This window comes from Anser cygnoides, chromosome 7 (genome assembly GCF_040182565.1).
Source record: "Anser cygnoides isolate HZ-2024a breed goose chromosome 7, Taihu_goose_T2T_genome, whole genome shotgun sequence".
NCBI classification, from domain to species: domain Eukaryota; kingdom Metazoa; phylum Chordata; class Aves; order Anseriformes; family Anatidae; genus Anser; species Anser cygnoides.
The window spans coordinates 25,461,616-25,474,350 of record NC_089879.1 but is presented as its reverse complement, the minus strand read 5'-3'; the positions used below and the strand labels follow the sequence as shown (position 1 = coordinate 25,474,350).

General features: G+C 46.8%; 1 protein-coding gene across 7 annotated transcripts in view; it reads right to left on the bottom strand.

The window, feature by feature from the left end:
* Positions 1-1,169: 1,169 nt before the first annotated feature.
* Positions 1,170-12,735, bottom strand: part of TACR2 (tachykinin receptor 2) — a 15,566-nt gene continuing 4,000 nt past the window's right edge. For 4 of the 7 annotated variants that reach the window (XM_067000189.1, XM_067000188.1, XM_067000186.1 and 1 more), the window contains 5 exons: positions 10,780-11,956; positions 7,412-7,606; positions 4,290-4,446; positions 3,497-3,693; positions 1,170-3,057 (listed from right to left, as the gene is read on the bottom strand). In XM_067000189.1, the coding sequence (XP_066856290.1) occupies positions 2,862-3,057; positions 3,497-3,693; positions 4,290-4,446; positions 7,412-7,606; positions 10,780-11,183 (1,149 nt within the window). In that variant the 5' untranslated portion in view covers positions 11,184-11,956 and the 3' untranslated portion in view covers positions 1,170-2,861. Of the gene's footprint in view, positions 3,058-3,376; positions 3,694-4,289; positions 4,447-7,411; positions 7,607-10,779; positions 12,321-12,735 lie in introns of those variants that run through there. The other 3 variants (XM_067000187.1, XM_067000190.1, XM_067000191.1) reach the window with 3 other exon arrangements.

The window sequence follows — 12,735 nt, the reverse complement described above, 5'->3', positions numbered from 1 at the left end:
CACCACTGTTGTAATGTCATCTGCTCCTTATTCCTCTGGGGGTTCTCTCAGAAGCCTTTTGAATAGGTTTAAAACAAGCAGCCTTTGTTTTGTTTTGTTTTCTTAAAAAAAAATAATAGCAGAAGGCAAAATAAAGTGTTTCTGAACTTCTGAACCCTGCTCTGTGCTTTTTGTTTGTTCCTTTGCTATAACAATGAGATTCTTCAAATGGTTTTCCTTACAGTCTGCAGGGACTCCCTGGTACTTAGACCACGAGTAACTGTACAGTGGGGGGATTTATCACTGACCTGGACACTTTATACTGCTGCGTGGCATTTAATCAAGTCTATATTTATATGAAGAATTGTACGTGTTTACTCTGGAGCACGGTGTTCCTGTTACCTCGTATATCACAGGAAATAATGTAGTTGGCCATGGCATGGCCTCTTCTTTCCAATGAGGGCTTGGGGCATCCCTACTTCCTTAACTGTTGTTATTTCTAGCAGACAGACTTCTCAGGATCCACAGTGTGAGTCCTTCAGGAGACGTGGAGCTTCGCTTGCAGACAGGAGAAATCATCCTCTGCTTTCTGCACCAGAATGAGAGAGATGCCATGAGCAGGAAACGTCGGTGCTTGTCAGGGGCTGCACGGGGGAAACAGTGTCAGCACCTCCGTGACACTTGGGCATCTGAGATGGGATCCAACTGGCTGTTACGGTGTGATGGAAGATGGAATGCTCAAGACAAACCTGTTTGGTCCCAAAAGATCTGCGTTAGAAAGCTGCTGGAGAAGGGCTTTAATGCCTTACTGTCACCTCAGCTGCACGTGGGAGAGGTACAGCTTATGTATGTAAAATAGTGAACTTGTTGTGCAGGTGTTCTTCAGTTCCTTGAAGCACGAGTCCCAGAGGTGTGTGCCTCACCAAGCACCTCTCCCAAAGTGTTTTGAATCCCTGTAGAAGATGACTTGGTGGTGGCTGGCTGTCAGTGCCTGTTCGTTATTGTTCTCCCTCTGCCCTGGCCGCACCCTTACGGTGCGCTCTCAGGAGGAGCAGGCTGGCCAGATAGGCCAGGAGGGCTGGGCAGATAACATCGAGGCTAGAAGCTGCCTGCTGGAACAATTTAAAATGATGAACATTTTTTAGAAAGGCACACAGCCCTGTGCCGTCTGCCATGTCCCATTAGTGAGATAAGTCTGCTGGGCCTCTGTGTAACATAATTGTTCCCCACAGCAGCCAGCAAGGTGGTGGAGATTAAGTGGAGAAGGAAGATGTATCTGCTGGTTTCTATACTGAAATAGACTTGGGAAAATCATTTCCCTGAGCACTTTTTCTGTTTAAGCAACAAATCTTTGTTCTGAATTTACTGTAGAAGTCAAGCCTGGCAACGCTTTGTAGCTTTTGTTCTCCCAGAGCACAGGGGAATATTTGGAATAACTGGGACTTGTTGACATTGTAGGAGCCTCCTGTATGCCAAGGTATGTCTCTGTGATGTTATGTGCCAACCTGTCACAAAAGGTGAAGGTGATTGCAAGGTGCTACTTATCACACCAGTATTAAATACTGCATTGCAGTAAGTATTGGGCTTGTATTTCAGCTTGTCCTGTTCTGCATGTCTGCACATAATGTCTCAGGCTTCGAAGATGACATATTTCAGCCTTTATTTAAGTATCTGAGAAGAGAAGAACAGTGATGACAAGATGGGGTAAGTCTGGAAAGGGGAACGAAGGGTCTGTGGTGGGGACCATGGTGGGGTTGCTGGGGTTGGGGTACAGGCAGCTTGGAAGTGCAGAGCTCTGAGATGTCACCAGCTGTGCACCACCCCAGTGTGTCACACCCGGGTGGCCCTCTGCTCCTGTAAGCAAGCAGTAGTGCTGCAAACATGACTGCTCAGCTAGGGAGTTAACGAGCTACGCTCAGCAGCTATTTTTGAGCACCTTCCCCAGTGATGGGAGCTTGCAGCCCCTCTGACCAAGCCTGCTTAAGGCTCTTCAGAGAGCCTCGCTCCCCGGATGAGGTACCACAGTTATCTATGTGCAGGTGGAGGAATTGCTCGAGCACACTTCAACAGGAAAAATAAATCGTGTTGGTACAAGCTTATAGAAATCCATGAAAAGATGACTCTTCAGGGAGCTGTTTCTCACTTCTAAATGATGAGAGATGGTGCAGGTGAAATCACAGGCCTGAAAATCCCAGAATTCAGGAAAGATTCAGGGCAGGCTTTTCCGCATGGGTGCCTTTGTTGTAAAGGAGCTCAGCTCCACAGCCTCATCCACCTCAAGGCTGCTGAGCCACAGGAATTAGCTGCCCACACACCCCAAGGGTCCGCCCAGACTGGGCCAGATGAGCCCCAGCCTTTCTGTTCCATCAGCTCTTCTCCAGATGGAAGTGTCTTGTGGAACAGAGAACAGGAGCTCGCTGTCAGGAAGGAAATAGGAAATAGGAAATACTGATTAGTAGAATGCTGCCTGAGGTCTGTTTTGCTTCTGTTTTGACTTGATGGGCAAAACTTGTCTTTTCTGTATTGCAGCATGGGTTTAAAGGAGGGCTGAACTTGTATCCAGAGCTGAGTGATGTTCAGACCTACATGGATATAAGTCTTGTTTTATCGTCAGAGTGCTTTTGATGCTGATGGCACCTGTAAAAGTCCCCTAGGAAACAGACCTGTCTCAGGACATCTACAAACCTGCTGCCTTTAAATGATGTCTTAGAATATGCCCCATCCCTGGAAGTGTTCAAGGCCAGGCTGGATGGGGCTTTGAGCAACCTGGGCTGCTGGGAGGTGTCCCTGCCCATGGCAGGGGGTTGGAGTTAGATGATCTTTAAGGTCCCTTCTGACCCAAACCGTTCTGTGATTTCAATAGTCAAAACTAGAAGAAGAAATCAAAGAGTTTGCTGGGTGGGGGTAAATGATGTCTTCTCTTCCTCATTGAAGTGAGTTTCTGTGTTGAAACTTGATTTCCTTGACTTCCTGCGGGTCGACTGATAAAGGGATGGGGATGTAAGTTTAAGCTTGTCTTTCTCAGTTGCTTTTATACACGGACACCACCGGAATGCTAGCTTGAAGCCTGAACGAAACCTGTAAGCATAAGAAAAGAAATTAAATGGCAAGATCTCTTTAACTGCACAGAGAAAGAGCAAGTGTGTAATTCTACCTCTGAATGAGCATGGAGGTAAAAGGTTTCTATTGAAATGGAAGCAGGAAATGGCTCTGGGGAGCCTGAGGCTGGGCTTGCTTCACCAGTGTCCGGAGAACAGCCCGTTCTCAGTGCAGAGCAAGAGGGACATCTCTTGGCATGGCAGGGTTGTGCTCGTGCAGCCGTTCGCTCGTGGCCACGTGCTGATCATACGCCTGCTGTCTGCTTTTTATTTGGAGGCAGAAAATCTTAAGGTTTTGTTGTTAGTAGCATATAAATTCACTTCTCTGCCTGTTGAGCATAGCTGAAAATCACAGTGGCTTTGACCTCCAGAGGTTTCTGCCTTTACAGACTGAGATTTTCTGCGTGCACACTACTCACCTCTGGTTAAGACAACAGTATATGATGGGGTTGTACATCGTTGAACTCATGGCAAGCAGAAAGATCGCCAGGTACACCTGCTGAATGTACTTCTGCTGGTAGATGTCTTCCTTGAAGCTCCCCAGGATGAAGTATATGTGATAGGGCAGCCAGCAGACGGCAAAAATGATCACAACTACCACCATGGTCTTCACAAACTGGAAGAAACACACAGTGTGTTATCCCTGGGCCTCTGTAGAGTTGTCTGGGCTTGCTGGGGAAATGGAAAATGCCACTGTTGTTTTGGGTGTGTTTTGCCCTCCTGAAGTGCTGTGTGTGGTATGTAGAGCTGGGCTGCTTGAGCAAACGAACTCCTGGTGATGGAAATGGGGAACAGGGAGGGGAGTGAGAACAAATGTTTTGCCGTGCGCTTCCTGCAGAGGAACCGTTTGCAGCTCCATCAGGGAGATTTGGTAGGGAAATGGGAGAACTGCTGTTACCCTGAAGCCTCTCCACCCTGTCCAGAGTTTATCACTGTGGCATGTGGATTCACTGGGTACTGCTTTACTCTCTAAAAGTGGGCAGCCTGGCCCACTGACGTGAGCCTTTCCTCCTCGGAGCATGGCTGGTGCATGTAAATCACCATTTTTTCATGCTTGTTGGCTTTACCCCCTTTACTCCCAGGCCAAAATAATTTGTCAACCTTTCATGCCCAATCCCACAAGATTTTGCATGAAATGCAAGCTCTTTATTGGAGCTGGGGGCAGAAGGGCTGGTGCGTTTAGGGTAATTATTTTTAAGTTTCACCTCTGACCTTTTTCTTGGCATTGACTTGATGTTCGTAGCGGACTCTATTAATGTGGTTGCCTGGAACTGCGCTGCTCCACAGAGTAATTCCTATGATGCTGTATGCAACAAACATCACCATTAAAGGCAGTAAGTAAATCAACACGATCACTGCAATGTGGTATCTGAAAAAGAAAAACAGGCACATTTGCATCGTCAGTATATCCTTTGAAGGGGTCTATCAGAAAATGGCTCCCATTAACTTCAACCCCAAAGCGTAAAGCAGCAGAAATTTTGCCTACAAACATCATTAGAGGGGCTTTTGTAAACAGCAAAAGCTCATCTCATTTCTCCCACGTTGTGATGATTAGTCCTCGGACTGGATTCACTGCTCTTTCAAGACAGAGTAATGCTATTTATCTTTTGTCAGAGGGTTACAGTCCACGGCCACCTGAACTTTGCTATCCCGCTGCACTCAGGAAAGAGACTTCTAAGGCTTGTGGCTGTAAAAATGTGAACCTTTCAATCACATTTGCAAAAGGAATATTCCAAAAAACTACTTGACAAATGCAATGGTGCCAAAATCTTAATTCAGCAACGATCCGGGACTTCCAAATGTAGCTGGCTGCTAGCAGAGTGCACGAACTCAGCAGGGCAGGTAGGGAGGAAGGAGCATTGCCAGTTTATAGCACGTGCACAGTGAGTGACAGCCATTATTGTGTTTCTATTGCCGGCTGGTTTTATTTGTGAGCACATGCACAATTAAATCTTTTGTCACCAACAGGGTACTTGGTTTCTGCTCCAGACGAAAGTGCTGCCATCTCCCTCGGCTGTATGTGAGCTTGAGCTCTGTTACCCCATGAGCTTCTGCTGGTTCCTCTGTGCTTGGGTTTGATTTTTTTAAGCAACCACCATTTATGGGAAGGGAACAACCTGCTCATTCCATTACAGCAGCTGTCCCATTTACATAAACAGTGTGAAAAACTGGGATTAGGCAGGAGGGCTCTGGCACACACTGCTGGCAGTGACCACAAAAGGCTGGGTGCGTGTGTTTTTTCTCAGTAGGACAACACTGTGTAGATACTCATCGCATTAGCAACCGGGGTCGGCTGTATTGCAGAGCACTGTAGGAATCAGCACTGGGGCTCTCCACATGGGACCCAGCCTTTCTGCAACATTAAAGCCCACCGACAGACACTGAAAGGGGAGCGGTGATGGTTCAGAGTCAGGAAATAGCAGTGTAAAGCTGTGCTGGAAGTGGGAAGTCTACCCTGTCATGTGGGGGGGGCTGCATTTCATTGCTAGCCAATGCCCTGGAAAAGGCACTTAATAAAGTAAATAAGTATAGAAAAATACTCTGTTTGTGAGATGTGGAGTGTTTGTTGTCAGCCTGCTTTCCACCTCTCTTAATACTTCTTTTCCTCAGGATTTGGACTGTCACGAGAGTGGCTGCATGTGGCTTTTTCTCCGTGCTCCGTATTGCAGGCGTTCATCCCGACAGAGCCATCAGTCACGATGATTTCTGGAGATCACTGCTTCCAACCTCCTTGCTAGGAAAGCTACTGAAACCTGCAAGTCTGAGGCTGTTCGGGGGGTGAGCTAGTCAATGTGCGAGATTTATTGTGCTCAGGAGCTGCTGCTCTTCAGCTGAGGATCCCAGAAAGAACCTGCCCCGTTATTTGCCATGTTCAGGACCAACTTTTCTGGGCCCAAAGAGATAACAGGCAGCGATTTCATTGGTAATCTGCCAAAGCTTTGCTTCAGTCCTTCCCAAAGAATGGCTGTGGGAAAAATAAACCTAATGCTTTTCATCTGAAGGAAATAGCATGCACCTTTGCAGGTGAGGGGTTATGTAGCATTTTCCAGCTTGCCTCATAAAAGAAGATAGGCATGCTTCATCCCCAAATGCAGACACAGTATATTGTTTTCACTTTCAGGTGAGAACAGAGCCTTTACCAAAAGGTTTCTTGGTTTTAAGGTGATTTCCTACTACCCCTCCTTCTCAGTTGATGGGAACCTGGTTTACTTTGTTCCCAAGCACGTAGGACGGAGGTACCACCAAGGAGCCCTCGGAGGTATGTGACCCAGCAGGGCTGGGATGTGAACCTGCTTTTACTCTTTGCTGTTTTTTGGGACTGGGAAAAACTGACAACCAGGGGCTGAATGTGCCGTGGATCAGCCAAGTTTACATGGAGTTCCTGGAACTTGGCACTTATTAGTGTGAAAACCAGTTAGTTGGGTAATAACTAACCGTAGGAGGCGCCCAGCTGTCTGCCAGAGGTGCTGAAGGGAAAAGCATCCATGGTGCATGTAGCTGGGGAAAGGCATTCACAGCGAAGAATGGATGCGGGGAGATTAGCACTTGGTTTTGGTTTGAAGAATTGTTTCCATTTTGTTAATCAATTTGTTCCTTTTCCTCCATTCTTCCATTACTGCTTTGTATAAATGTTTTGCCTGATAGATTTCTCAAGCTGCTCTGTGTATCATGTACTTTGAATAATGATTAATCACAGCAGATCCCCTAAATGCAGGGTATGGCTTGTTTCATCTGTCTGAACAATCTTGCTTTAAAGCAGGAGGAAATTGCTATGAGGGCTAGGAGCTCTCGGGAGTGCAGATGTGTGTCTAGATAAGTAGATCTATAAAACCTTAAGATGTTTGAAACAAGCTCCTCTCTTTTTTTTTTCTTTTTTTTTTCACAGACAGCAGCATGATTTTTAGCTAACTATGTGGCTTCTCAGCATTAAAAATACCCAGCTCCCTTTTGCCTGATGGAGGGGGAGAATCTAAAATCTTTAAAACCAGGATTTATTGCTTGTTTAAAGACTTTATGCTCTGGTTTCTCTTAAATCCACCAAGCCCTGTATCTAGGCTTTCTAGATCTTATGGCCAGCTTTCAAAGCAGGGGAGGATGGAGTATCACCCTTCTTCGCCCTGAGCATGACAATGTGGTAGCTTTTTCCACAGCTGCATTAAACTGAGCTTAGATGGGCTGCCCCAAACCCATATTCCCCAGCTGTGTGGTTCCCCTAAAAACCTCCCCCTCCCTCTACCCTCTCTCCCAGTAATGTCTGTAGCCAACAGTTCGGTCACGACATTAATTTCATAGTTAACTTTTGCAGGAATCGTGAGTTTTCTTGTTTCTCTTACGTGAGCTGGTGCTTTGATCCGACGTCATCTGGCCAGACGACGATGCACTTCGTCGTTCCGTTGTCTGTCAAGATCTCAGCGTAGAAGCACTGCGGGAAGGCAAGCCCAAATGCCACCAGCCAAATTATTCCTATGATGACTCTGGTGTTTCCAGCAGAAAGCCTGGGCTTGAAGGGATGGATTATAGCCACATACCTGCAAGAAAAATGGGTAATGCTTTTATGGTTCCATTGGCAAACTGTACAACAAATACAGCACGTGTAAAAACTCACCAGCTGATATGGTGGGATTTATTTGTAGAGCTATTCTGTCAGGTTCAAGGAGCTAAACCCCTTCTGAAGAGAATAATTTCAAGTCTTAAGGTAGGATAGATTGATCTCATCTGGATGGATACTTCTGGTGCAAGGAGGAAGCAATCATTTATACTGTCTGCATATAGTCCTTCGCAAGTATTTCCCTTACTTTGATAATTTCTTTTTTTTTTAATTACTTTTTAAAATGCTTTGTACATTTGGTCTGAAATTTGGTGCTGTGAACTCTGTGTTAGTTTGGAGATATGCACTGTTTAACACCATGCCCTTCTTCCTTCCTCAAGAAAATGACCTAAACGTGCCGGTCCTGCTAATTATCTCAATCTTGTTTTACACCCCATGTTATGACAACAGCAGATTGAAGTCTTGAGTATCCTTTTGTATGGAATTTTTCCCCCTGATTTTTAGCAGTGGAAAACTCCTGTGCCATCCACCTCTGCCTGTAAATGCTGGAGCACTTGTGCTTGTGATTTAAGGGAAAGGCTGACCCTTTCTTCCTGCACCTGCTCAGAGCCCTCATGGCACATCTGACTATTAGATTACTTGCAAGCCCAGGGCGCTGTCTGGTTTTATGTTCCCTCTGTAGAAACGCAGGGTATCGTAACAAGTCCTTAATCAATTATGCATTTCTTGTCATGCTTTCCCTTCTCCTTGTCATGGTTGTTTACAAAGGCAAAATAGAGTGGAAAATGCCAATTGCCTCCTGGTTTTTACAGCGAAAATGTGGCAAATTCTGTGCTGTCTCCTGGCCAAGCTGTTTGGAGAGAACTCTGCTCAGGCATTGCTGCAGGACAGAGGGTGACTGCACGGACAGGCAGCACAGTAAGTAAGCCAGAGCTGCACAGCAGCAGAGCCTTATTTAGCTATGAAATGTTCATGTCACCTCGCTTTCCTTAGCTCATCCTCATTATACAGTGCTCAAACCTGCTCAGGGAGGAATCAAGTGGCAAACGTTCTCCCGAATATTTGCCCAGGGAAGTGCCCAAACCCATGCACTGCAGCTCTCGGTGACCAGCAAGCCCCAGGTATAAATGCTGCCACTGGTGAGATCTGCTGAAGTGTCCTCACTCTTCTTGCTGTGCAGAAGAGCTGCCTTTGTCCCCTGCTTTGTGCCCCCTCCAAGTGACACCCCAAGATGCTGGCACCCTTTCTCTGGTCCTTGTCCCGCATGGACGAAATACGCTGAGCTCCTACCGCTCTTGCAAACCTTCCAAAGAGGGCCTAGGAGATTTTGTTATCTGCAGTGTGAAACTTGAGCTGATAATACCTCTCTGCCTGGAGTGCTGCGCGCAGTGGAAACAGCTGCTCCAGCACGCAGCAGCCCCAAATGAGGAAGCAGAGTAGTCCTAAACGTGATGATGAGCGGTTGTGACAGAGCCTTGTCTACAGCAGACAAAGATGCCTAATAGATCGATCACCTCTTGTCCTCCTGCCTTACAATAAACAGGTTCAAAAGACGTTTTATTAAACTTAAACAACTGAGCCGAAGAGGACACAAGTTCTCATAACAATAAATGGAAGCTGCAAGTTTCCAGGAGACAGTGTCAGGATCTATTTTAAGGTTAAGCAAGAATAGCTAAATATGGTTCGCAGGGAGATGCCAAGTTTTCTTTCTGATCCTTGTCATGCAACTAAAGAGATTTTGGCTTTATAGAAACTTTTGCCAAGTGTCCCCAAGGAAAATGGGAAATGGGAGACATGGGGACAGGCTGAAAAGGAATTTTTTTTTTTGATATTCTTTGGCAAACCGCACGTATAAAACAGCTGTTATCAACAACCCTTGATTAAAAGCCAGGAACAGCGTAAGAGTATTTGAGTCTCAAACTGAGCTGCTGTCGCCTCTAAAGAGAGATCTGCTTTCATCTGGACAACTGTGGGGTGATCAGCACATCGCTCATCTCTCCGGGCTTGCTAGCGATCCTCACAGTGCCTACAGGAGCCACTGCTCTGCTCTTTGGAAGCTGCGCGGCCATGTCCCTTCTTCGGGTGCAAGTTTCAGTGGGCGGTGCAGGGCAAAGCTTTCTTACGCCAGCTAGGTTTGTTTATCTCGTTTGATTTGTCTATCGCTTGCTTCCTTGGCTGGGTGTGCCAGGGTGAACCAAGCCGCCCGCAGGGGCGGGAGTTGCAGAAGTGACCCCGATGACTCACGGAGCAAGGTTTGCAGATGGCTCCAGAGGGATGTTGGCTCCCTTCCTGGGGGAGCTGGAAGAGCCCTGTGCAGATACTCACGCTTGATAAGAAGCAGAAGAAAGCTGAAGGAAACTGCAAAGCCAACGCGAGGGCTTGATTTCTGGCTGACTGGGGGAAGACCTTTGCTATGGGGTTGCAGTAGGGACATAGGATGGAAAAGACACAGATGTTCCTTCCCAGAGTTGGGCAAACAGAGGAAGAAATGGAAGGAAGGAAGGCAGGCAGAGAGTCTCAAAGGGAGCATAATCTCCCTTATTTCTTTCACACGCCATGGCCTGTAAGGCAGGAAATTCCCATGGACTTTTGACCGCTTTCTAGTAAAAAGAAAAACAGCGTCGTGCTACTCAACAGTGAGGTGGAAGCACATTCGGAGTGCCCAAATTTAAGCTCAAGTAAAAGAGACTTGGTGGATGTGAGAGAGTATTACGAAAATACCAGATTACCTCAGAAGCCAAAGTCTCTGTAATTACTTTCCTCCCTCTTGGAACTGGTCACTCTTGTGAACTGGTGAAACCGACTGCCATGTCTGATCCACTTCCCAGTATTTCTGGTGGTTTACCACTGCACTGGACTCGCATGATGATGGGGAAACATTTTAGGACCAGGAACGTGGGAACAATAAAATTTCAACCACTTGTACTTGTTACAGACTCAGGAATGGCTCAGGCTGGAGATAAGACAGGAGAGCCTAACTTTCTTCCCATTAATAGTGTGTAACCCCATAGCCTATTTGTCTAGCACTCTTCCCACTTTGCTGATAAGGCACCTGCCACAGTAAGTGGGGGCCAATTGCAAAAAGTATTGCAATAACGTTTTCTAGCTTACAGCAGACTTCTCAGATCTTTATCTTCCCCAATCGCCTCTTACCTCTCGGCGGCCACGGCTGTCATGGAGTAAATGCTCACAAACATTGCGGTGATGGGGAACCAGTTCTGAAACCTGCAGAATTCCTTGCCAAAATACCAGACGTTGTGACTGGCATAAATAAAATTGAAGATGGTGTTGAAAGCGGACATCAGCAAATCCGAAAGAGCCAAATTAACGATAAAGTAATTGGTGGCAGTCCTCATCCTCCTGTGCGCAAGGATGATCCAGATGACGGTGATGTTGCCAACGATGGAGGTGATAACAATGAAGGAGTAGGTGATAGCCCACAGAGCGATTTGCCAGCCTGGCTGGGTAAACTGGGTTACTGCCGTCTGGTTGTCGCCGTCCTCGAGGGAGTCAGCCTGCAAAATGTTGCTCGTGTTTGAAACGGGAAATGTGCTCATGGTTTTTCTTCAGCTAAGCAGAAAATAAAATCAGCTGGTGTCTGCTCATTTTCCTGCGGTAAGTGCTGGTGTTATGAATCCCCATGTGTATGACTTAAGTGCTGTTAAAAAGGCACTGGGATGCCATGTCTCATGTCCTCTCCTCCTGTTTTCCAAGTGAGGCGATGCAGTTCCAGGAGGAAGTGATTGATAGCAAGGGCCTCCAACTTGCCTGGCATTTAACCTGTGCCTGAAGAACAAACCCAAGAGATTAACTCTTCCCACTTGAGGTCCTTTTTCCTTTAAAAAAGACCAAAAAAAAAAAAAAAAAGGGGGGGTGTTTTCCAGGTCAGTGACAGGCAGTCTCTTCCTTTACCTTATTTTTAGGGCCAAGAAAATATAATAGAAGTATCAAGCCATAAGTAACTTCGATCCAATGGAAATCCCTTTTTGACGCAGTGGTTTTCCACGGCGTCAGGTATCCGACTCCTCTGCAGTGGCACCGAGGCAGGAGCTGTTCTGGGATGGACTTGCTGTGGGGTTTAAGGGCACTTTGAAAGGAGGTGGAGTCTCTTGCAGGCAAAAGCTAAACAACCAATTTGACATCGAATGAAACGCAGCAAAGTGGTGCTTAAAACTCGTTTCCTCCCTCTGTTTATTTGGAAGTCATCTCTGAAATGGACATGCTGCTGTATCAGCGTTTGTAGGCTTAAATGCAAAGGTAGCTGCTTCGCTGGGCTTACCGGTCCTGCTGTCCATGGGTTTACAGGACCCTTCCTGACTTCATGGGTGTTCTTGGAGCAAAAAAGAAACAGAGTACATTCGGCATGATTTGAGCAAAGGGCTCTTGCTCTCTGCAAGTGTTTGTGGCTTATCAGCGCTTTTGATACATTTCATTTAATGGGGACCTTCCAATATCCAATATAATGTGACTCAACCAGCCCTGTTTAGTAGATTTGTTATGATTTGATTTATGTCAATCAGAGCAGCTTGTCCTGTGGGTGCCTGAAGCATCGCCGGTGAATATTGCCTGGAGAGAGGCATTTGTTACAGTAAACCTGAGCAGTGACTTGTAATAAGGCTTCAGGGGGAAGCTGGCACCCCGGATCTCATCTGGAGCTCCAGAAACCCACCTTCAGCTGCTGTCTAGCACAAAGGGACCTCAGCTCCCAGCCTGTGATGCTGAGGGGCTGAGCAAGGGGTGCGGGAACCAAGGCTCAATTCCCCCTGGGATCCCTGCACCCCTTTTCCCAACGTGTGGTGCAGAAAAATGTATGTGAGAAGCCCACGTCTGGTGCACCTGGAAGGGGAGCCCCCAGCCCCACCTCTGCTCAGAGCACAGCTCTCCTGCTCGCTGGCAGCTTTGGAGCAAGCTGCGTAAACAGATGCAACACATCGAGGCTGAGATTTTAAAGAGTACTTGGCACTGGCTCGTGCATGCTCTGCTAGAAGCTAAAAGCATTTCAGGTATTAAAACCTGCTTTCAGGATTCAACTCGTTCCCTTACCCAGAAACTGCAAAAATGTACAAAAATGTCACTTCCTGAGCATGGCCTGTCCCAGGCCCTTCCCCT